The 24540-nt window shown below is 38.3% G+C and overlaps 1 protein-coding gene across 2 annotated transcripts; it reads right to left on the bottom strand.

Annotated features, from left to right (window-relative positions):
- Positions 1 to 671: 671 nt before the first annotated feature.
- Positions 672 to 23568, bottom strand: LOC143855846 (histidine kinase 3-like). 2 transcript variants are annotated; one of them, XM_077365901.1, is made up of 14 exons: positions 22720 to 23567; positions 14897 to 15166; positions 12067 to 12525; positions 10909 to 11187; positions 8267 to 8436; positions 7947 to 8159; positions 7674 to 7860; positions 7237 to 7288; positions 6913 to 7142; positions 6725 to 6823; positions 5574 to 6238; positions 3988 to 4494; positions 2601 to 3017; positions 672 to 1120 (listed from the first exon to the last, which is right to left on the bottom strand). In XM_077365901.1, the coding sequence occupies exons 1-13, from the start codon at positions 23110 to 23112 to the stop codon at positions 2750 to 2752; spliced, it is 3792 nt and encodes a 1263-aa protein (XP_077222016.1). In that variant the 5' UTR covers positions 23113 to 23567; the 3' UTR covers positions 672 to 1120; positions 2601 to 2749. The 2 variants fall into 2 exon arrangements, with proteins under 2 accessions (XP_077222016.1, XP_077222019.1); XM_077365904.1 differs by lacking the exon at positions 14897 to 15166 and having other exon boundaries at positions 22720 to 23568.
- Positions 23569 to 24540: the final 972 nt, after the last annotated feature.

Raw genomic sequence — 24540 nt, 5'->3', positions numbered from 1 at the left:
GAGAAAGATTAATGTTAAAAAAAAAAAAATTCACTTGGATCCAAAGAGATGGGAAAGAATAGTAGATGGGGAATACAAGATGTATATGCTATCGGTCTGTTTGATGAAAATTGTTTTGATGGACAAGCTAGTCTGAGCCTTTGAGGCTGTTCTGTCCTGTGATCTTACTTCTGCCTTTTGCATTCATTCAAGGATTGAATTTGTCATTTGAATCTACAATCTTGTTTCCAGTCGTATATCGTCGGGTTCTATGGATTGGTTAAGAACTCTGACCTTATTATGAAAATCGAGTTTATTTGATTATTATTGATATCATTTAGAAATGTTCTGATATGAGACCTTGCATGCTTATGGTGCTGAGATCATGGGTACATTTCCAATAGAACCTTCCCATCAAGCTAGCCAATCTAAAGCAGTTTATCCATGGGGTAGGAACAGCCCCACAAACGTCTACCTTTCTTCTTAGATAAAATTTATCATAATAAAATTAGTGAACAACAGAAAAGATAATTTCAAGATTAACATATCCCTGCAAAAAAAAAAGTCAATCTTAGGAACAGCTTATCCAAGGATTTTCATCTCCATGGTCAACAGCCCTGTTAACAGCTAATTAGTATTAGCACCATAGAAGTGAGTTCAAAAGAACACACAAGATTTATTTTCAAAGAGAGTTTCTATTTTCGCCAAAAAAATATATTACAGCTTAGATCAGTTGAGCATACAAGAGATTCAATCACAAATAAGGGAAGATTAAAAAAAAGAAGATCAAATTTACATATTACAAAGAAATAGGATGTGAAAATCTTCAACATCTTCCAGCCCAAGCAAAAATATAAGCAAGGCTCGAGTTCTCATGGCAGTTCACTTTAAATGCATTTTACATTCACCACCATCCTTTGATCATACCAGCATAACCAACAACTTGAACAAGAATCACTCCAAAATCTTCTAGATATTTATTAAATCAATCATATATTTTTGTTTAAATTCTATACACTAATTATACAACAATGAAGATAATGGCAGCTCAGTCACTATCTGTAGAACATGCTCCCCAGCCGCCAAAAATTTCTTATGATGATCGTGGAATTCGATAGCAAGACTCCGATGGCGAGCATCACTGGAGACCATAAATAAATAGAATTGAGTAAATCTGATGAAACTGGTGATCATTTTTCTACTATTACGTACTAACGAAAGAACTGTTCCGTCGTGTCAAATTAAGGGTGCAACTTGGGTTGGTTCGAGTTGAGCTTTTGCTAAAAAAATGAATTTGAATCAACCTGGACCCAGACCGATTTTATGGTAAAAGCTTAAAACAAATTCACAAAAAATGACCCGAGTTGCACCCCTATGTCAAATGCTATGGGGTGACCAGATTTAATGTGGAAAATATGCAAATCATGCCTATACAAGTTTTAACAAGCATGTTCTACTGAAACAGAAAGGCTTAATGATTCAAAAGTAGTTCTAGAATAGATTTACATGTTCAAGTTGACTTAGAACATGGCTTGAGCATTCAAATGAGTCCATCACATTTTTTGAGATTTTTTTTTCAAAATAATTAGTAAAACAAGGGAAGAAGAGAAAAACTCTAAATATAAAGATTAATAGATTAGTAGTTCAAGAATAATAGAGGGAACCCTACTAATTAGCATTATACGTCGAGTAAAATAAAAAAAGCATAATATTACTTGAATGGGGATAGTCGAAAATTTAAGTGCTACGTCAAACATCACAACCAAATAATATAAAATAATTAGAATTCATAGTTGCAGTAATAATTCATAAGGACCCAAACCACAATTTTCATTTCTTTTTTCTTGAAAGATAGAGAGCTTTATTAAGAAGGAAAAAAGAAGTAAAAAAAAAGAGGGGTTGAGAAGATACCCACGAAAGCCAAACTACAAAATCAAACACAGAAGGAGCAGGATAAAGAAAGGCAAAACATCATCTGCTCAAAAAGCAGTACACAAAGGGAAGCATAACAAATAAATCTTCCCTCCCCTATCCAATCAGCGCACAATGTTTCTTGCCATGACTCATTAAGGCCCTGATTGTTTTGGACATGGAGAATCCATTGCGAGTGCCAATCCTATTATTGGACTCAAAATTAAATGAGTCCAATAATTGGATTGGCAATCTCAATCGATTCTCAAAATCCAAAACAAAGTGGGCCTTCGTGATTAGAAATATCAATTACCAATAATTCACAACTTGAGAAGAATTTGAAATTTTATTTTCAGATTCTGCACAATTTCTTTTGTGAAAGAGCAACCAAGTTTTGAAACAAATGTCAAGTCCATGGAAATTGGACCATTTATTAAAGTAATTATATGTTTTTTGGAACTCTTCAAAAGGGTCTGGAATACCACTCTTAAACTAGGCACTTCCACCTAAATCAGCTTGTCCTACATGTAAAAGGGTAAAGGTATACGGAATACCAAATAGGACAAACTCACACAGGTAGAAGTGCCAAACTTTATGGATGACAATACCAGCCCCCTTTTCTAAAATCAAGTTACACAGAGAACACAAATGTATTCTCAAATGACCCAGTCAAGTAGGCCAACAGGGAATAAAATTGTAAAAGAAATTACCATATCGGGAAGCCTTTGATAATCTGGTCGAGTATGAATGTCATGCTACCTCGAAGCGAAGGCTTGCACTCAGCACCCAGATCAGTATTCTGGTTGCTCCATCACCAACCAGATCCGCTGCTTAGTTTGAAATCCAATTAACAGATGCTCTACCTAGTCAGTTCACTGTTATCAGACTCAAAGAAACACGCCACAGCAGTGTAGAGCTGGTCTTCTTCAAATGGCTTCGACACGTAACCATCCATTCCACATCTCGCACATTGATCATGTGTTGCCTGAATCACATCAGCCGTCATGGCCAGTACTGGGATATGCCAATACCTAACATTCCCATACATTTCTTTCAATGCTTCCTCGGACTTAATCTGCTCATTAACCTTATTTTCTATAGAGCGGATTTGTCTAGTAGCTTCAAACCTGCAAAGATAGTAGAAGTTAATTAAACTCTGAAATGGAGTAAGTAGTAACACACTCATCCAAAGAGTGTTCAAAAAGCCATTGCAAAAGTAGAAGGATAGCAGACCCACACAATATACTTAAAACATTGTGAGTTAAAAAAGGTAGATCATCCATCGGCCAATAGACAGGATTTTTCAAACAAAATGTTTAAGGAAAAGATGGATGGATACTATGTCACAAATATCATTCTCAGGAAATTCTCGGCAAGGGAAAATTTCGGGATATATTACTTTTTTTCGAGTTTATCATGTCAGGAAAAAACGATAAAATAAAATTATTTTAAAATATATAAATTAAGAAAAAAATATAAATATAAAATATCATAAAAATATCATGACATTATCGTGGTAAATGAAAACATCACTATATTTTTCAAATTCTCAGGATTATTTCGGGATTTTGTCATTTTATCAAAATATCGTGATAAAATCGCTACATTTTGAAAATATCGGAGATATATGTGACATGGGATGGATAGTAGATACCCAAACATCAAGTTTCCAAGTAACGACAGTAAGAGAAGCTGGCTGAAAACTCAACATCGACCAAAAGATTGAATTCTCAAAACAAGATTAGGATGATGGAATAAGTTATTCACATATGACATCCATTGTAAAGTATAAATGATTAAATAACACCAACTCTAATAGCTTAAGCTGTTGGAGTAACTGGTTCTTTCACATGGTATCAAAGTCATTGCCTCACGGCAGGTCCTGGGTTTAAAACCCGACAACTCCTTAACAATAAAAATCCACGTGTACGGCCAACCCAAAAAAAAAAAGGAGTCGCACCTGAGGGAGTGTGTATTAAAGTATAAATGATTAAATAACACCATCTCTAATAGCTTAAGCTTTTGGAGTAATTGGTTGTTTCACAATCCATACAATACTTCAAAACCTCCAAACTGGACTAGGATTCAGTAGCATACCCATCCATCTCCGGCATCTGAACATCCATGAAACAAGCATCAAATTTGTGTGGTGGCTGGAGCAATGTCAGAGCCACCTTGCCACTGTCTGCACAGGTAACAATAGCTCCGAATTTCTTTAGGGCCCCAGCGGCAACCCGGCGGTTGACAACATTGTCATCAACAACCAGGATTTGCTTCCCACTAAGTAGACTCTTAAGCACTGATAGTTGCCCTCTATCCTGGTCTCTCGTGTTTCGCATGCCAAGGGCTCTTTGAAGAAATGCAGACATCATAGATAATCGAAGGGGCTTCATTATCACATTATCTACATATCCAATTGACTTGAACGAATCAAGCTCGGCAGAGCTTATGGAGGTTGCCAAGATGAATATCTTTGGGAGCTTTTTCAGGGGCTTTGGTCTTCCATTTTGCGTAAGCTCTTTGAGAAGTTTGGGGAAAGCAAGCTCCGTCCCTTTACCCCAAGCTTCCTTGTCAACAAGCACCATGTCTAAATGCTCTGTTGCACTGAAAATGGGATATCAAACAAAACAAATGTTCAATAAATGTAAAGTTTTTTTAATACGCAGCTCAAGCTTTGGTAGTTTGTGAGCTTAGTTCTGTAACATGTATACTCTTTTCCAAAAGAAATGCCATGTTTTCGATACTCATGTTGACGTGGTTATTGAGAGAGAATCACTTTTTTATTCGATTAATTATATACTATTTAATATTTAATATTTTTCTACATTAATTATTTAATTAATAGCTTACATAATTTTAGGCTACTGATCTTCGCACTACAATGTTTTGATAATAGAGAGAACTCACCTTGTCTGGTCTTTTTTAATTGGCTGCTGAGAACTTTTTGGGAATTGTAATAACCTTTGACAGCTGGGTACAAGGTGAGTTCTCCCCATTATCAAAACATCGTAGTACGAATGCCAATATCCTAAATATTTCCAAATATTTAGATAACTTTTTTGCCTGTGCTTTAAGAACTAATGAGTATAGTTCATTATGCGTATCAATATCTCCATATGAGTCTTGGAGTTTGCGGTTTAAGATTATCTTAACGTTACCAAACCAGTAACCTGAAGCCACAATCTCCAAGGCTCTATAATACCCACAGATACGGATACAGATATGGATATGAACACAGACACGGGAATGGAGATATGACTCGGCATCAATCAAAATGCAGGAGAGAGATACAGATACAGGCATCTCATGACATGAGATAATACACAAGACATCTATAAATTAAATATCATAAAGCTTAACTAGATTTAGCTTAGATGTTGGAATTAATAATAAATCCAAAAAGGATCGATATACACAAAATCACTATCACAAATATGTAAAACACAAGCAAAAGGCATGATAGTTAATTCGAAAATAGTGGCATGTTTGAAATGCGGCAGTTTTTTTTTACCAAGAGAGTTATCTGAAGTATCTGGTATGCGTATTGGTATCGTGTCATATCCAATATGTTGGGCATCTACAAATATCCTGGTTTCTTAGCTAAGGCTCATTCGCAACGTATGTCTGGACATGCCCATACAGTCAAGATTTTGGAATAAATTTTCTATTCGAAAAAGAATTACCTCGATTCACAAGCACTTGACATACTAGAAAAAGCATATTTCGGACTGACAGCGATTTCCACATGCACTCCTAGTCTCTGAAGATGGTACTTTGTGACCTCAGCACGGACACTTCTCCCATCAACCACCAATGCTTTCATTCCTCTGAAATCTGAAAACATCTGGTCAGACTGTTGTCGCTTTGTGTCCTGTGAATTTGTTGTCCCTTTTGTGAAGACAGCGGTAAATGCAAACGTACTACCAGTCCCGGGTTGGCTCACAAAACCTATCTCCCCACCCATAAGATTTACCAAACATTTGCTGATGCTCAAGCCTATGCCGGTCCCACCATGGGTCCGCGAAGTAGAACTATCGGCCTGCATGAAAGGCATGAAAATACGGCTCTGAGCTTCTTGAGGTATCCCAACACCCGTGTCCTCAACCGTCACTAATAAGTTGATTGTATCAGTTGTATCTAATGAATTTACACTGTCTAACATCTTAAAACTATCCCAGCTCTTCTGTCGGTCAACTACACGAAACCCACTCAATGTATCATAGGATGGGTTAATCCCGTTTATAACTAATTGAGAATGATTTTTCGGCACTTCATCGTAGACTACAGATGAGCTCTTCGCTTCCTCTGCCAGATACACTGACACATATATATGCCCTTCTTCTGTGAACTGTAGATTTTGTCCATGCGAGAAAGACATATATTAAGATATAAACATGTTACAAAAAACTTCAGTACATGAAAGTACACAAGTTGGTGTTAGAAACAAGGAAAATTAAACAAAATTCTAAGTTTGGACACTAGTAACTCTGATTTTTTAGAACGAAAAAGTTTGTCTCCGAATATGGCTAAATGACCCATTTACTCCATAAAATGACCATTTTCTTCCTTGAGGTGGACTCGAGCACATATTACAACATTACTTCATGGTTTGTGAGTCTAAAAAATGCGTATTATGATTGAATCACTTGGGACTTTTCTCTGCAACTCTTTTGATCATCTCAGGAACAATCCTTGAGAACCTTGGATAATGTGACTAATCTAGTAAAACTGGAGTAATGTTGGTTGTTATTGAAAAATCAAGGGTACTTGGCTTGGCTTTGACAACCACTGAAAAATTTTCACATAAATAATTGAAACAAAAAGTACCACTAACCTTAATTGAGTTTCCAACAAGATTTGTAATGATCTGCCGGAAACGCCCAGGGTCGCCAGTGAGAATTTCCGGAACACGATCAGAGACATAAACTGCCAACTTTACTCGCACAAAAAAACCCAAGAACTAAGTTCATGTCCAAGATGAGGGTTTGATGAAGCAACCAAATAAAAGAGAGTTTCTATTACCTCTATGCCTTTCTCTTGTGACTTGTCATAGAAAAGCGATAATACATTATCCAAAATAGATCGTAGATCAAAGTGAACAGCCTCAAGCTCTAGCCTACCAGATTCTATCTTAGCTTGATCAAGAACCTCGTTTATTAGTGCTATTAGAGTCTTCCCACTAGCCTGTGCCGTCCTTGCAAAATCTTGCTGTGTTGCATCAAGATCTGTGTCCATCAGCATCTGCAACATACCTGAAAGTTTGAAGTGGCATAATTTCCTTATCAATTTGACATATACAACAAGCAAAAAACTTAGTGATTGCAAATTTAAAAAGTTCTTCCCTACCTAAAACACCATTCATTGGAGTTCTGATCTCATGGGAAACGGTTGCTAGAAACTACAAAAGATGACAAGAAGCCTGTCAGTTCCATACAATTGTAACAAGAACCAATTATCCAGTTTGAAGGAAAAAAAAGGGAGGTATTCAGTTGCTCTATCTGTCCCAACTCTTTTTATTCTTTTGTCTAATTAATTTTTCACTTCACTCTTGTTTTTTATAAAAGCTTGTTCAGCCTCATCTTTGGTTCTAAGTAAATATACTTTAGTGTACTTAGAGTCATCTATAAAAGTCACGTAATATCTTTTTCTTCTCCTAGATTCATGTGATTTAAAGTCTCGGAAGCTAAGTTCCCGAGAATAGAAATATTTCTTCAAAAGGAGAGAATAAACCTGAAAACTTTTCAATGAAAAGTAAAGAAGCTTCGATCAGAAATATAAAGCACCTGGGACTTTGCGACATCGGCAGCTTCTGCCCGGACTTTCAGCTCCCTCATTTTACGGTAGTCATCCTCCACCTTTGCAATGCGATTTACAGCCGCATGAAATATATGACCAATAAGCAATACAATCACTAGAACCCCTATTGATGTTGTTATTGCCGACCATGGTAGGGGAGGCATTTGTTTAAATCTGCAACAGAATAAGAAAATATAGTTCATGAAAAGAGCACACTCCCGTAGTGAAAGTATACAGTCGCTACAAATTAATGAAGTTACCTGCAATGCATCTCATGCTTCCGAAATGGATCCCCAAATTCCAAGTTGCTAAGATGCCACAGACCAGTATTAGTTACATTAGGACCATACATGTTGATGGGTGCAGAAACATTTGTTGTATCATATACGTTCACCAAGATGGTTTGCTTGCTGGCAAGTTGGTGCAGGAGCTTCTCAACTAATGATGGGACATCAAAAGACGCACCCAGGTACCTGTATGAGGAAATGGGTGCCATTATTAAACTTGAGTCTACCTTTTGCAAGTATGAAAATCATTAACCTCAAGCTAGAGCAAGCAACAAGGCCAACGGAAAACATACCCCTCAGTTCCTTCAATACGCTCCTCAGGTGTAGCATTTGGCGGAAGGTAGGTGTTGTACACAGCAAATGTCAGTACCACGCCGAGATGATTGGATTTCAAAAGCTTGAAAGGTGAAGTTAGAACTCCCTTCCCAGATGCCCTTGCCCGCAAGATGTTCTCCCGGTCCTCCTATGTATGATGATAAAAGAGCAATTAAATCCAAGTAAGAACGGAGTGATGGAATAACTCAAAAGCAATACAAGACTATGTACCTTAGGTGTGTTGCTGGTGTCTGTGTGTGCATGTGTGGGCATGTATTAAGCAAAAGTTTGCATATGAATAAAGCATAATCTGAAGTGAATATGTGAATTTGTCGTGATAAGTTCACAGGTCATGACAGTGCACTTTGTAAGTCATAGAAATTGAATGCCTCTATTGAATTAATACCGGCATGTCAGAACAAAGATGGGTAACAACTATGAATATCTATTGTTGCAAAACCATTGCTCTAACATGATTTTAAATTTCCACCGAAACTGGCACTAAACGAAACCAAAATCGTAAATTTATTCATGGAATACTTTTTTTTTTTGAAAAGATAACGAAGACTTTTATTTCAATAACCCAATATTGGTTTTGGGGACAAGTTGTCCCCGTACATAGCATGTCCTTACATATGGGTTACAGAGAAGTCAAGGTTCCAAAACAATGATAACATTGTGATTCCCTACAGTATCAGGCTATCAGCGACCTCAATACAGATGGAATCACGATCCACACCAGCCTTTGCCAATTCATCCGCCAAAATGTTCGCCGATCTTCACATATGTGTGATCTGCGGTCGAATAGCCCTCACCAAATCCCGGATTTCATCAATTTTGCTAGCGAGCCGCCATGGACCGCAATTCTTGCCATTTGCCAATCCGATTGTATTACCCGAGTTGCCTTCCACAATTAGGGGGCCAGAACCGTGCTTTTCAACCCTTCTCAATCTGAATAAAGTGCTGAAGTGCTGTTAGCTCAGCTTCATTAGCGTCGCAGTTGCATGCAGGGCCAGAATATGACATAACCATCTTTACGTTATGATCGCGTATTACCCCACCAATGCCTGCTGGTCCTGGATTCCCTCTCGAACTTCCATCAAAGTTAAGTTTGAACCACCCCTCCGGTGTTGGATACCATTGTGGTGCAGCACGATTACATGCCTTCTTCTCCGTGACAACAGTACGCCATTGTCTTAAAATTGCCCCCACAGGATACGGGATACCACCCTTGACGTGTGACCACGATATTATGGATAATTTAATATCAAGAGCAGTATATTGTCGTCCCCATTCCGTAGCATTATAAATTCTGTTATTACGCTCTTTCCAAATATGCCAAGCAATCGCATACGGAATAGCGCTCCACATGGCTTGTCCGAGGCAACCAAAGAACACACCACTCCAATTTAGACTAACCTTTGTGATTCTTTTATGAAGAACCCATGACATTCCAAAAAACTTGATGATGTCCATTTACACCCCATATGTGAACGGGCAGTGTAAGAGAAAATGGTCCAGAGACTCCTCCGCAGTAAAGCAGAGGACACACCGACCTGCAAGTCGAAACCCATGTCGCTTCAATCGATCACATGTATTTATCCCCTGGTGCACCACCGTCCATAGGAATGCCTTAACTCGTGGAGGAGCGATGGATTGGCATACTTTTGCTCGAAAAGCACTGTATGCATTATATATAAATATTTATATGAATTACATGTGTGATGGGTAAAAAAATTACCACACATGCGCCAAAGCGCATCTCACTAAGTGTTCAATGTTGTTAAACTAAACCATATGGGTGTTTTTCCCCTATGTAATTGTTTTTTTAGTGTGTATTTGTCCTTTTCCTATCACTTCTTGATGTTCCATCTTAAATGAAAATTAGTTGCATATGTTTCCATATATTTCTGTGATTTTATAGGGTTTTCACCAAAATTTCCATCTGAAACTGACATGTTTCCATTTCTGTCATGACCAAAACGCATATCGAAACCAAAACTTGAAACATTGGTCTCTATGCATAGCTAAGTTGTCGATTCTGTTTTGTTTGCTGTTTCGTTTTGTTCAAAGGAACCATTTCGATGTTGCGGCCGTTTCGGCATTTTGTTTCAGAAAATACACTACAAACGGAGAAAATTTTAATAGTTAAAATTTTAAAAAAATTCAAAAAATAAAAAAATGCTAGAAAATATAAGAAACCATTATATAAACAACAAAAATTAAATTTATTGCAAAACATCAATAAAATAAAAAAAAGTAGTCATACAACTTGCCGGTCAAATGTCAAACATAAGTCATCCCCTGAATTTTGTCATAAGCAGGATCATCATACTCAATAGAGCGGTACCCCTTGTCATCACCACCAACATCTCTAGGTCACCAGGATCGATGTAATTCATTTATTACGAAAACAAGAAGCTATGAGATGTAATTTGTATGAGCAGTGTTACCATGTTAGAGGATGAGAAATATGCAGTTATGCATGGTCGCATCTTGCAGGGAGGTGTATGTTTTCATATACAGGTAGAAAAATAAATGGACAGCATCTAATTATAAATCCACATGAGAAATTGACAAAACAGTGTATATTTAAAGATTGAGAGAGACATAGATTCACCTTTCCCGACATCATATCAATAGACACAATATGAGAGACAGTCTCTTGGGAGAATATGACAGGTGCATATTCATCTTGAACAGGCGATGGGTCAAGTTTCTGAGGAATGTACTCATCTTGAACCGGAGATTGGTCCTCTGTCTCCATTTTTTTAATCTTCCAACCATGGTGCTTCTCAAACTCCTCCCTCTCTGAGTGCAATACTTTCAAAGCATAGGCAACCCCACTAGTCAGTGGCCTTTCAAATGCTGTCCTCTCTGTATATTCTGCAAATGTTTTCTGCGAACAAAATAATTGGCTAAAGTCAGCGTCAATATCTGCTGCATGAATTTTACCTAATTGTATGATAACTTTGCAATAGTTCCATTTGTGTCTCTGGTATATTCATTTTTATGGTCATCCCATTAACTTAGCTCCTCTCCACAATACCATGTTATTTCTTAATAACACTGATCAGACAATCTTTACCTGATCAATGGATTTTAACTTTTTAAATCTGGACCATTGCTCCTTTTGGCTTTCAATGGTCAATTTGTAGCTCATTGGTCGCATGTTATATACAAATGTTGGGCTATGGGTCATCCATGGCGGGACCCACAGATGAATAGTCCAGATATCATGCATGTGTTCCATTCCTAGGTTTTAGATTGTGGAGAGAGAGAGAGAGAGAGAGAGAGAGAGAGAGAGAGAGACGTTGACCAATAGAAGTTAGAACCTATATATTTTAGTAAGCTGAGAGAGAGAGAAGACAAAAAAGTCACCAGCAAGAGAACATAATTTTACATAAATCCAAACATCCGTGAAGTATATGTAAAGAACTAAGACCCAGGTGTCAGGAGAACACTAGAATTAGAAAAAGAACAAAAACAATGTGCAAGTATAAGCAGTGTTTAAAAACGCAGATGCAGGTCAAAATGCAGCCAAGAAAAATCCTCGTCGATTCGGAGCGGACGCGGCCAAGAACGCAGATGAATACTTTGTTGACAGTGTCATAACTCGGGAGAGTCAAAGAAGTTTTTATTGACTTTGTAGGGCAAAACATGGAATGCGGTGGCAGGACCCGGAACACGGCCAAGGGAAAAGGGAGTCAACTCGAGGGAGTCCACGATGACACAAGGGAGTTTTAAAATTATATTGTACAAGGGTAGAAAATTACACCTGATCAATGGCAGAAGGATGCTTTCCGTGGTGGAAAGCTGAGACTAGAATAGCCAACGCATGCACATGATTCATGCTCACGTTAAACTGGTCCTGCAACATTCTCGCCCTCTCATCACACATGTTCGCAAGTGTCTCCTTCCTCCTCGAAATAATATTGTTATTCATGCTCCAAAATATCCACATAGACCCAAACACCCCAATCAAGACCCACAGAATTAGAAGTTTCTTCCTCCATCTCCCACCACTTTTAGAGCTCTGCGAGTGTAGTAGCTGATGATGTTGAGCCTGTTGCAATGGCTGAATGTTTTGCTGTTTTGATCTGGCACAAAATCTAAAGACTTTACAGTTCACCACCAGCCCAATTAAGACCCACCAACATATCTTCAGCAAAAGCATGGGGAGCCTTTCTTGACATTTTTGTCCACCGTTACCGGGTGGCCTTGAGATATTCTGACCCTGTACATAAGAAGTTTGTACTGCATTAGCTAAAAGTAAAACTGATAACATACAATGGTTGTCCTATTTTAATGCACATGGTGAGTCTATTGTACATTCCTTTAGGCACCCATCCCTAGTGATCATAGTTTTAATTTCGGCCGAAATTTCGGATTTCGGTGTTGTTTTGGACCGAAACCGAAAGTACATTGAATAAGAAAAATACAGGATTTAGCCGAAAATTTCCCGAAATTTTGCCGATATTTCGTTTTCACCCTTACTTACAAAATTTCCACCGAAATGTTAAAGATTTCCACCGAAATTGCCGAAATGTATAAATTTTGGTGGAAATTTTAAAAACAAGACAAAATTTTTATCAAGGTTTTATATGATTTCAGCCAAAATTTCCTCCGGTTTCGGTGGTGGCCGAAACCGATGCTGAAACCGACATTTAAATCTTTGCTAGTTATTGAGTGAGGGTTTTTCCAAGCATGCTACCATCCGTGGCGTAAGAACAAAGGAGTGAAGATTCTGTTGATTAGTTTAAGAATTGGGGGAATCTGCATCAATTTGTGCATATCCACGCACAACCTAATAGACATAATAGAATGGTCCTTGCCATTTTCAGATTAATGAGAGGTGTTCATTCCTAAAATTTGTGCAATAGTATACAGCCATGTTGATCAATGTTCTAACTGATAAGAGCACCGTATGTCGAGCAAGGTTTTAAATTTCGGTTTCGGTGTCAGTTTCGGTCACCGCTGAAACAGAAACGTTTTGGTTTCAGGCCGAAATTTCGGCAGAAATCATGTATAAATATGATTATGATTTCGTTTTTTTTTTTTTTAATTTCGACTGAAATGTCTAAAATTTCAGTGGAAATTTTGGCTATTTCGGTGAATATTTCATAAATTTCGGTGGGAATTATAACATTTCGGTGAACTTTTTTAAAATTTTGGTGGAAATTTGTAAAAAAGACTAAAAACAAAATTTCAACCAAAATTTCGCCGAAATCTTGTAAAGAGACGACTTCATGTAAATTTCGTTTCGGTCGTGGCCGAAACCGAAATATTTCAGCCGAAACGAAACATTTTGCCCGAAATTTAAAACCATGATGTCGAGCGCATGATGGTTACTTGCAATCATTTGTGTAGGAATGCAGGTATGTGGGTAGTTGTTGGCAGCATATCATCCTTTTTTTCTTTCATTTTCCTGTTTTTTTTAGTTCTTGGATTTTGTTCGAGATAGGATGAGCTAATACCAACAACCAATGACAGTTGCCAAACCTATAGTCAACTAAGGTATGCTCAAACTCAAAGTAGTTACACATTGAGACTTGGATCTGCACACGAGCCACATCAATGCAGAGCCTCCCTCCTCTTAGAACAGTCTTTCGCACACAGTGCGATAGGGGTAATCAAAGGCATAGTGATTTTGACTAAGGTTCAATGCTATGAGTGTATGAATTTGGAAAACTAGCTATGAGAAGAGGAACATCTACTCATATTTTTGACAGCCAAGCCATATCATTACTGAGAGCTTCCGGCGACCTGAGGCTAATGGAGGGAGAGCAGGTTCAGGGAACCCTGACGGACGTGGCACTTAGGGCCACCTCGGGGACAAGGATGTGATGCTCATCATGCCTATCAAGCTTACCCCTACTATGGGTACATATCATATAGCAACAACAACGCACCCACCTACTAATGCTATTGAGAAAATGATTTAGAAGACCATTTCAGCAGCCCTTCCCAATGCCATTTCGACAACCCTCTTCACTATTGGTTCTCCGGATAACTCTAATCGTTGATTACTTTCATCTCTTTTTTTTAGATTCAAGTGCCTCTAATCACATGACCAGAGCACACATGAATCTTTCTACCACTCACCCATATCGTCTTTGCTCATTTCCTTTTCTCTATCATCTTCAATTCACATGGATTTGATACTACTCAATTAACTTCATTGACTCTAGCTCAGATTATCATACTTCATCGTTCAAATTACATATACTTCATTGTTGTAATTTATATTCTTTAATGAAATTCACCAAGGATCACACTTCTGTCCCACCTCGAGGCTAATACCTCGCTTCCCAAAACCCAAAAAGCTTGACTCCATCTTTTGTTCTTTGAAAACCTTGTTAGACACTACATATGTGTGTCAGATCATAAAAATGTAACTTAACTTTATGGCACGACATAAAGAAAGGGCATGTCTTTTTTGTTCCCACATATACAGCAGGAGAGTTGATGAGTTTACTTCATATGGCATCCAATCCAAAGTAGCATCTTATTTATGAACTTGGAGCATTCCAGAGGATATTCCATTCAATAAATATTAGAAAACAAATATGAGAAGATAGAAACTGCAATTAAGGAGATGTTTTTACCTTTTGAGACAAAATTTCATAGGGTAAAATGCATGGCATGGTATCTGGGGAGGAGAAAACTGCATCCTCAACAGACAATGGTTCAAGCTTCTGATTATAGTAGTCGTCCCGAAGTGGACACTGGTCTTTAGTCCCAACATTTCCAGTCACCCATCCAATTTTCTTTTCAAACTCCTCCCTCTCTGAATGCAGTACTTTCAGAGCATGGGCAATGTCATCACTTAATGGCCTTCTGAAGGTTGATTTCTCCATGCATTCTGATAATGTTTTCTAAGAGAAAAAAGGAAAGCAACAGTGACAATGGTACCATCATAATGGGAAGCATGCACTTAGATTAATTTGCAGATTCCCAAGAAATTTGACACACATTTGGTGTTTGTTGTTTCTTGGAATGGATGCACTTTCAGAAATACACTGTTGTATAATTTAAATTGTATTTTGACAAAGCATACTATTTGTTAAGAGATTCTTGGCCAGATCTCTACTTTGGATATTACAAGATCCTTAGGCCAAGATTGGGCATGATTCATTTCCATCTTTAGCTAAAGATTGCTGGCAAATTATTTCCATCTCTATTGTACTTGACAGCCAAGATATTTGCTGTAATTTATTCTGTATATTTGACTTTCTTTTGTAGTATTCTAATCCTGAGATTTCTCTACAATCTTGGGATCCTAATTTATTCTTGTAATTGTATATATATACCTCTAATGTAATGAAGAAATATACACAGCATTCTTCTATTCTAAAATCCCATTCTTAGCATTCTATTATGAAATTCTGTTCTTAAATACTGTCGACAATTTCTAAGATATTTACTTAACCGTAAGCACTAAGCAGTAAAGATGGAACAAAAAGCTGTAAAAGCATGTTTCATGGAATCAAATTTAGTGTTGATCACAACAAAGTGTGAAACAAACCCAATGCCTTAAAAATTGGACCATCCATATACTTCTAACGATCCCTTATCCCTGGTCTAAAAAAAAGGATAAATTTACTTACCAAAAATTTAATATCCATGTGTTATATATATATATATATATATATAGAGAGAGAGAGAGAGAGAGAAGTGTTTCTGCGCACAAGTGGCTTAAAAAGCCACCGATTGGTTCGGTTGGTGGGTCCACCTCTGCGGGGTCCACAAAAAGCGACCAATCGGTGGCTTTCTAAGCCACTTGTGCGCAGGGAGCTCCCTGCTCACGTGCGCAGAAACACTTCTCTCTCTCTCTCTCTCTCTCTCTCTCTCTCTCTCTCTCTCTATATATATATATATATATATATATATATATATATATATATATATATATATATATATATATATATAGAGAGAGAGAGAGAGAGACAGAGACAGAGACAGAGACAGAGAGAGTGAGAAAGAGAGGAAAATGATTGTGCGCTCGAGCGCATATAAGCTTATATGCGCTCGAGGGCCCAAACACATGGGTCCCACATTTTTTGTGGTGATCCAAACCATTCATTTGCAAGGCCCCATCATAGATAGGATGTGTATCAAAAATCAGCTCCATTGGATCATCCTAACCCCTCCAAAAGTGGAGGGCAAAAACGGGCAGATCTGTGGTAAACGGTCTCTGTCCATTTTGCCCTCCACTTTTGGATGGCTTAGGATGATCCTATGGAGCTGATTTTTTATACACACCCTATCTATGTAAGGGCCTTTCACATGAATGCTTTGGATCATCCTAACAATGTGGGCCCACATGAATTTTGTGCCCTAGAGTGCATATAAGCTATATGCGCTCGAGCGCACAATCATTTTCCTCACACACACGCACACACACACACATATATATATGTACATACATATATATATATATATATATATATATATATATATATGAGAAAATGGTTTATGCGCTCGAGCACAAAAACAGGGGGGGATCCAAACCATTCATTTGGAAGGCCCCATCATGGATGGGGGGTCTACCAAAAATCAGCTCCATTGGATCACCATAGGGTGCCCATTTGTGGGGCAAAAAATGGACAGATATTGTTTGTCCACAAATCTGTCAATGTTTGGCCCCACAAATGGACACCCTAAGGTGATCCAATGGAGCTGATTTTTGGTGGACACCCTATCCATGAAAGGGCTCATCATATGAATGCTTTGGATCCCATCAAAAATGTGGCCCCACCCTTGTTTCTGTGCTCGAGCGCAGATAAGCTTATCTGCACTCGAGCGCAGAAACCATTTCCTCTCTCTCTCTCTCTCTCTCTCTCTCTCTCTCTCTCTCTCTCTCTCTCTTTATATATATATATATATATATGAGAAAAGTGTTCCTGCGCAGCTGCTCAGATAGCTTATCTGAGCAGCTGCTTCAAAAACTCATGTGGCCCCACATTTTTTGGGTGATCCAAAGCATTCATTTGGAAGGCCCTTCCGTGGATAGGGTGTGTACCAAAAATGAGCCCTTTAGGATCATCCTAACCCTGCCATTTGTGGAGGGAAAAAATGGTCAAAAACAGTGTCTGTACTCTGTCCATTTTTCCCTCCACCTTTGATTGGGTTAGGATGATCCTATAGGGCTGATTTTTTGTACACACCCGATCCTTGGAAGGGCCTTTCAAATGAATGCTTTGGATCACCCCAAAAATGTGGACCACATAAGTTTTTGAAGCAGCTGCTCAGATAAGCTATCTGAGTAGCTGCGCAGGAACACTACTCTCTCTCTCTCTCTCTCTCTCTCTCTCTCTCTCTCTCTCTCTCTCTCTCTATATATATATATATATATATATATATAGGGAAAAGTGTTGCTACTCCAGGGAGTCCCTTCTCTTCTCTCATATATATATATATATATATATATTCTTCATGAAAATTTTCTAAATGATTCATTAGCCGACCCCAACTAGTTTTGGGACAAAGGCTTAGTTGAGTTGAATTGAGTGTGTGTGTGTGTGTGTGCGTGTGTGTGTGTGTGTGTGAGAGAGAGAGAGAGAGAGAGAGAGAGAGAGAGAGAGAGAGAGAGAGAGTTTTTATTAGGTGACCTCACATACATGCAAGCATAGCAAAAATAAACTTCATTGGGGCCCACATATTTGGGTAATCTAAACTATTCATTTGTTGGGGCCCGGTGTAGGTAGGATGTGCCCTAAAAATCTTCTCCATAGGATGATCCTAACTCTCCGATCTGTGGAAGCCATACTCTTGGGTGTATCCCTTAGCCACCAACCTGGCTTTGTATCTATCAATGGCTTTGTATCTCTCAATGGACTTATCTGCTTTGGTTTTGACCTTGTAAACCCATCGACATCCTTCGCTTCCCTTCAGGAAGAGGACTGATATGTCTGTCACCCATGTTCGTTGTTCCTCTCGGGTTTGGGAACTCAGATTTATTCAACTTGTTCTTTAATCGTTGCAAATCAGTAGCTTGCAACAATTGCTAAAGATGAATTCTTCTATGTATAACTAAATTATCTCCCTTTTCATGTTCCATAACTCATAAAGCACTATGTCGATGAAAAGAGTACAGAAACCTACCCAACCTCATGTAAAAAAATTTCCCTTCTTGCACCATTCAGAAATGCCCCTTCTACTAATCCATACCATCAATACTCTCACTCAGGTTCTTCATTCTTCTATATCTTTTACCAAAATCTGCACTCTCTGATAATGCATACTCTGCTCCCCTTGTATTCTGTGCCCGTTGAAGCGAATTTGAAAAGATATCCTAACGACGATAATCAAAGTTGGGCATTGTCTTTTCCAAGGATCACGTCTCGAAACCTTCAACAAAGCAATATGATAGAGGCCACTGGCTATTGGAAGTCAGTTTCTAAAGCTGTGTAATTGTCGTCTATTCACACTGAAACAAGGTTGTGTGCATTATAAAAAAATTCATCTACAATCTTCTATGGCTCTCCATAGTACAACATCAATGCAATCCTGTTCAACAGCAACCGTAGACCAAAGTTCACACCCTGAGAGTTCTTCCAACAGTGTTTAAAAACTCCTTGACACGACAAGGAACTCGCCCGAGTTGACAAGGATTTTTCTTGGCCGCGTTCCGCGTCATACACATCCGCGTTCCGCATTTTGCCCTTTAGAATCAATAAAAACTCCTTTGACTCTCCCGAGTTATGACCGCGTCAACTGCGTTCTTGGCCGTGTCCGCGCCGAGTTGACAAGGATTTTTCTTGTCCGCATTCCGCGTCACAGCCACGTTTTTAAACACTGTTAGTTCCAAGCCTTGCTCCTTTAGCCATAAGTCTTTCAAGTTTTTAGTCAATGCAAAATACTCACTATACTTTCAAATGCTATGTTCCCATATATTACATAAATAATCAGGATGGGTTAGGCTCGGTGTTTAAAAACGCTGATGTGGGTCAAAACAAGGCCAGAGCAAATCCTAGTCGGCTCGGCACAACACGGTCGAGTACTCAGCTGATGCAGCTAAGGGCTCGGTTGATGCGTTCATAAATTGGGAGAGTCAAAGGAGTTTGGTTGACTTTGTAGTGCAAAAGGCGGACTAGGACAAGAACACGGCCAAGGCAAAAGGAAGTCAACTCATGGGAGTCAACGATGACGCGGAGGAGTTTTAAAACAATGGTTGGAAGGGTGCATGGGGCAGACCATAACTCATTTCTACAAGGGTTTTTTTGAAGAGAAATAATTTGCATCACTAGAGTTTTATTCACAAAAGGCAATCAATTCCTTGGCAGTTGGGAGATAGGGCCCCTTTCACCTTGGGATTACTCAGACAATGCACAGAAAATCTGCAGTTCGGGAATTCAGAAGTATTCAGCATTGTTCTTCAATTCTTGCAAATCAATTACTCCCAATAATTGCTAAACATGAATTCTTCTATGAATAACTAAATTATCTCCCTTTTTGTGTTCCAGAACTCGTAAATCACTATGCCGATGAAAAGAGTACAGAAACCTATCCCCACGTCATATAAAAAAGTTGCCCTTCTTGCACCATTCAAAAATGCCCTTTCCACTACTCTGTACCAACAATACTCTCACTCAGGTTCTTCATTCTTCTATATCATTTACCAATAGGGCTGCAACAGGGTCTGGTTGGGTCGGGTTTTGCAAAACCCTAGCCCAACCCTGGATGCCATTATCTCGGCCCTGACCTGCCCTGACCCTGAGTCAGGGCCGAAAAACCTCAACCCATTGCCCGCCCTACAGGGCTCAGCGCGGCCCTGGCCCGCCCTAATTGGCCCTGATTGGACTGATTGACCCTAGTGCAAATACCTGTTAAGAGTGCCAATAATAAAGCAACCACATATCATATAGAACAAAATGATCAATAAACAGAGAAGGGGAACAAAATAAGACCATATGAATTCAACAACATGACGGACAACATAGACAATTAATAATAATAATCTAAAGAAACATCAATCCAAGATAATAGACAACATTATCAAAAGAAACATGCACAGATGGTTCAATTCTATAATAGAAAACTTAGGGTCGGGCCGGGTCGGGCTGACCCGAGGTATTAACCCTAAACCCTAAACCCGACTCGACCCTGAGTCAGGGCCTAAAAAATGAACCCTGACCCGCCCTCAGGGTTGGAAAATCCAGCCCAGATCCTGTTCGGGCTCAGGGCGGGTCAGGGCTGACAGGGCTAAACTTGTACCCTTATTTACCAACACCTCCTCTCTCTCATAATGCATCCTCTGCTCCCCTTGTGTGTTCTGTGCCTGTTGAAGCGAATTTGAAATGATATCCTCACGACGATAATCAATATTGGGCATTGTCTTTTCCAAGGATCATGTCTCGAAACCTTCAAGGAAGAAATAAGATAGAGACCACTGGCTTTTGGAAATCAGTTTGAAGCCATGTAATTGTCGTGTATTCTCACTGTGACAATATTGGCTACAGTATAAAAAAATTCATCTACGATCTTCTATGCCTCTCCATATTACCAATGCAGTCCTGTTCAACAGTCTGCAAATCTATTGACTATATCAATGACTCCTGCTCCAAATATATTGAAAAGAATATGATTATAGAAATAGTTATATTGTCCTTTAGGCACTATATATATTTTATATTTCTAAGGAACATTTTCCCTCTCATGCCAGTAACAAATCTAAATATTGCAAGTCATCCCTAATTTGGCAAAGAGTCTGTCTCCCAACCGCGTTCCTTGATTTCTAACAAGTATCAAGTTGTAATCATTTTGAACTGGTCAGTAACCTTCTTGGGAATGAATTCATCATTAAAATCGAACATTATCACAAACTTCCAATTTAGCATCAAACCATGAGCAATAGAAGTACACCTACTCAGTCCCTTTTAGAAATAATTTACCCCTATATATTCTAAATTTACATTATATAGCATGAATGAAATGCTCGCCTCATAAAAGGAGTGAGTAAATGAAGGCAATCATTTGGATGACATTAAGCCCAAAATTTTGAAATATACCGCCATTCCTCATTTGATGAAGATCAGATAAATCCTACTTCTCCCAATGCCAGTGTTGCTTCATTTCATAATAGTTCAGAGACGAGACAAAGGCCAAACAGAGAATCACTCAAATTTGTGGCTAGTTGAAAACGAACAACATGGGGGAAAGATAATTATACAAAGATCAATAAATCTTTTGAACAAAACAAATGCTAAGTATAATATTGAAGTATAAATGATTAAATAACACCAACTCTAACAGCTTAAGATTTTTGAGTAGTTGGTTGTTTCACATGGTATCAGAGCTATTGCCTCATGGTAGGTCCTGGGTTCAAAACCCTACAACTCCTTGATATTAAAATCCACCTGCGCGGCCAACCCAAAAGAGGGGCCACATGTACCACATATATGGCCAACCCAAAAACAAAAAGAGGGGCCACACGTGAGGAGGAATGATTAAAAAAACACGAACTCTAACCGCTTATGCTTTAGGAGTATTGGTTGTTTCACATATAAAACAGAATATGGTTCCAATATAAATTAATATTATGCCACTCTTCCCAAATTAATATTGATTTAATTAATGCATTCCTTGCTTTTTCTTGCTCGTCATTTGTGTTTATCTAAAAACATTGTTGAATATGCAGCAGTCATACTTGCCCAAATCAAATAATTTTAGATTCCTCATTTGTACATTGGTTGCAGTTGCGCCAAATAAAGTTGACCTAGAACTCAACAAAGTTTCGTAACACGAGAATCAGTGTAAAAGGTCCAAGCACACTTTGAATTTAATGGTTGTTCATTCCAATTCACGAGCTAAATATAGAAAAGAGGTTCAAACTTTCTTCACTGATGTCCACACATCAATGATCAAAATGAAGAAATGAACACATGTTGATTTTTCACTCTAAACTTTCAACAAAAACATATTACCCTGAAAACTTGTAATTAAATCCGAAAACCCTGTTTTCAATTTCAAATTGAATTGACAAACAAATACAACAGAAATCTAATGATTCACGGCAATTCCAATCTCACCCTTTTTAGCCAATTTTTCATGTCTATCTTGTCTAATATGAAGGTCAAATCCATAACCCAAAACCACTCCTCCAAGACAACACAAAAGGCATCACCCATCCAAAACAGCCTCAGTTCACCAATTCATGGTAGGCACTCTGCAATCCCTAAAACTAAAAACTAAGTCACCATCTTTTACTCTATATCATCATTCTTTTTTTTTATGAACTTACTTCTTTGGTCAGATCAAAAAAAAAAAAAAAATCCCAACTAAAAACAGAAGGCAAATAAACTAATCATGCTCAGATCTCATCCAACCAATCTTTCAAGGAAGAATAAAAAACCAGACATTGAGAAACTACAGAACAATAAAATGGCAAAAAATTTAAGAATAGGCAAAAGAGTTAAAATAGAAATACCTGATCTGATTTCAAGAGCAGAGTGGCCAAGGCCTGAACTTGATCCTTACTGACATTGAACTGCTCTCCAAAAATCAGAGCTTTCTCTTCCCACATGTTTTCACTCCTTTCATTCCTCTTTGAAAAACCACCATCTTTCAAATCACATAAAACCCATATAGAACCAATAATACCACTCAAAACCCACAAAACAAAAAGCTTATTTCCCCACTTTCTGCCTTCATCAGATCCCTCAAATTGCACTTTGGGCTTTCTCGCCTTCGAATTTGTCCCACTATAACCAGAGACCATGCAATTCAGAGCAGTTCTAACCATAACCCACCTACATATCTTCAAGAACAGCCTTGGAATCTTTAGAAAAATCCCAGAAATGGCTAATAAACTCATCAACATCAGACCTTTCAAAAAACCCAATTGAGAAATCAAACTAAAAGTGAAATTGGATGAAACTCAGTAGGATTTTCTGCAACTTGAACTGGAATTATCCAACAAAGATGAGAAAGAAAGGTTTTTTATCCTTCCTCCCTCTTCTATGTTACCCCTTAATACTCATTAAAATCACACTTCAGGAAACCCAACTGAAAAATGGGAGTAAAAGTGAAATTGGATGAAACCCAGATTAGAAAAAAAAAAAGTTCTTTATACTCATGTTCTCTCTTCTATCCGTTCCTTCCTTTCTTCTCCCTGATAAGACCTCAAAATCACACCTTTTTAAAAACCCACTAGAGAAACCAAGCAAAAAAGAGGAATTGAACAAAACCAAGTTGGGTTTTCAGAAATCTGGACTGGATCACAGATCAGAGTGGGTGAAAAGACTCTCTCTCTCTCTCTCTCTCTCTCTCTCTCTCTCTCTCTCTCCCTCCCTCTTGTAAGTTGGTGTGGAGCATTTGTTTTCGAGTTGGCTACATCATTATCTCATCATCTGGTGAGAGGGAGGTTAAGAATAAGAAAACAAAATTGCAGAATAGACAAAGAAGTGGGAAAAAAAAAAAAAAAATTCTTATACTGATATTGGCACTACCATATTTTGATAATGGAACGAAATCATCTTGTCTTTCATTATTTAAACAGCCGCCATTCGTTATTTCAATTCCCAAAAGTTCTCATAACCCGATTAAAAAGGAAAAGACAAAGTAAGTTCGTGTAATTATTAAAAAATGGTAGTGCCAAATATCAGTTACTTTTGTTTTCTTCTCTTTTTCTTTGTATGTTGACAGGACGTTATTTGTTTTTCTGTCGTAGTGCAGAGAAATACGGGGGGAGAGACAGTAAAAGAAACCATCGCCCGTGATATTTTCACCCCCTCTTTAGTATGCATTCGCCCCCTTGTAACGAGAACAGGGGACAACTTTAACGCTTTTTTACTCCAAATCACGTTACAAGGGGGGCGAATGCGCACTGCAGGGGGTGAAAAGAAAAAGGTCGAAAAGATGAAGAGTTGCAGTTTTTTCAGTTCAATGGTCAGTAGGCAGTAGAGAAAAGAAAAAGAGAGAATCAACGTATTTAATGATAAAATCAAAAGATCGGCAATTAATCGGCGAGCTATTCTCTCTAACGTGCGCCTGAAGTGGACAAGGTTTAAAACTGCGCATAGGTGCGTTTGGATTACCGGTATGAGCCTTTTGTATATCTACCTACCGTCGATTACATGGTCAGATGATCCTAACCATCTAATTCGTATAGTATATTTAGTGATTAATGATCAACGGTTCAGCATGCAATGATTAATCTCAATCAAACGGAGGGTTGTCAGATAGATGAATTTTGTGTACAGTGGCCCACCTCTCTTAGGACCCACCATACTGGAAAATAAGTATTATT

The sequence above is a fragment of the Tasmannia lanceolata genome, unplaced genomic scaffold (assembly GCF_043159265.1).
Source record: "Tasmannia lanceolata isolate RefF3 unplaced genomic scaffold, GAP_Taslan_0.1 ptg000003l, whole genome shotgun sequence".
NCBI lineage: Eukaryota > Viridiplantae > Streptophyta > Magnoliopsida > Canellales > Winteraceae > Tasmannia > Tasmannia lanceolata.
The sequence above is the reverse complement of the archived record's forward strand: the minus strand, read 5'-3'. Positions and strand labels throughout refer to the sequence as shown.

Coding starts and splice junctions, on each gene's coding strand:
- LOC143855846 (XM_077365901.1), bottom strand. CDS start 23,112: ATGTTGATGAGTTTATTAGCCATTTCTGGGATTTTTCTAAAGATTCCA. Junction 12,526..14,896: donor ATGAAATTTTGTCTCAAAAG/GTAAAAACATCT, acceptor TCTTATGTACAG/GGTCAGAATATCTCAAGGCC. Junction 7,289..7,673: donor CCGATGTCGCAAAGTCCCAG/GTGCTTTATATT, acceptor CATCTTTTGTAG/TTTCTAGCAACCGTTTCCCA.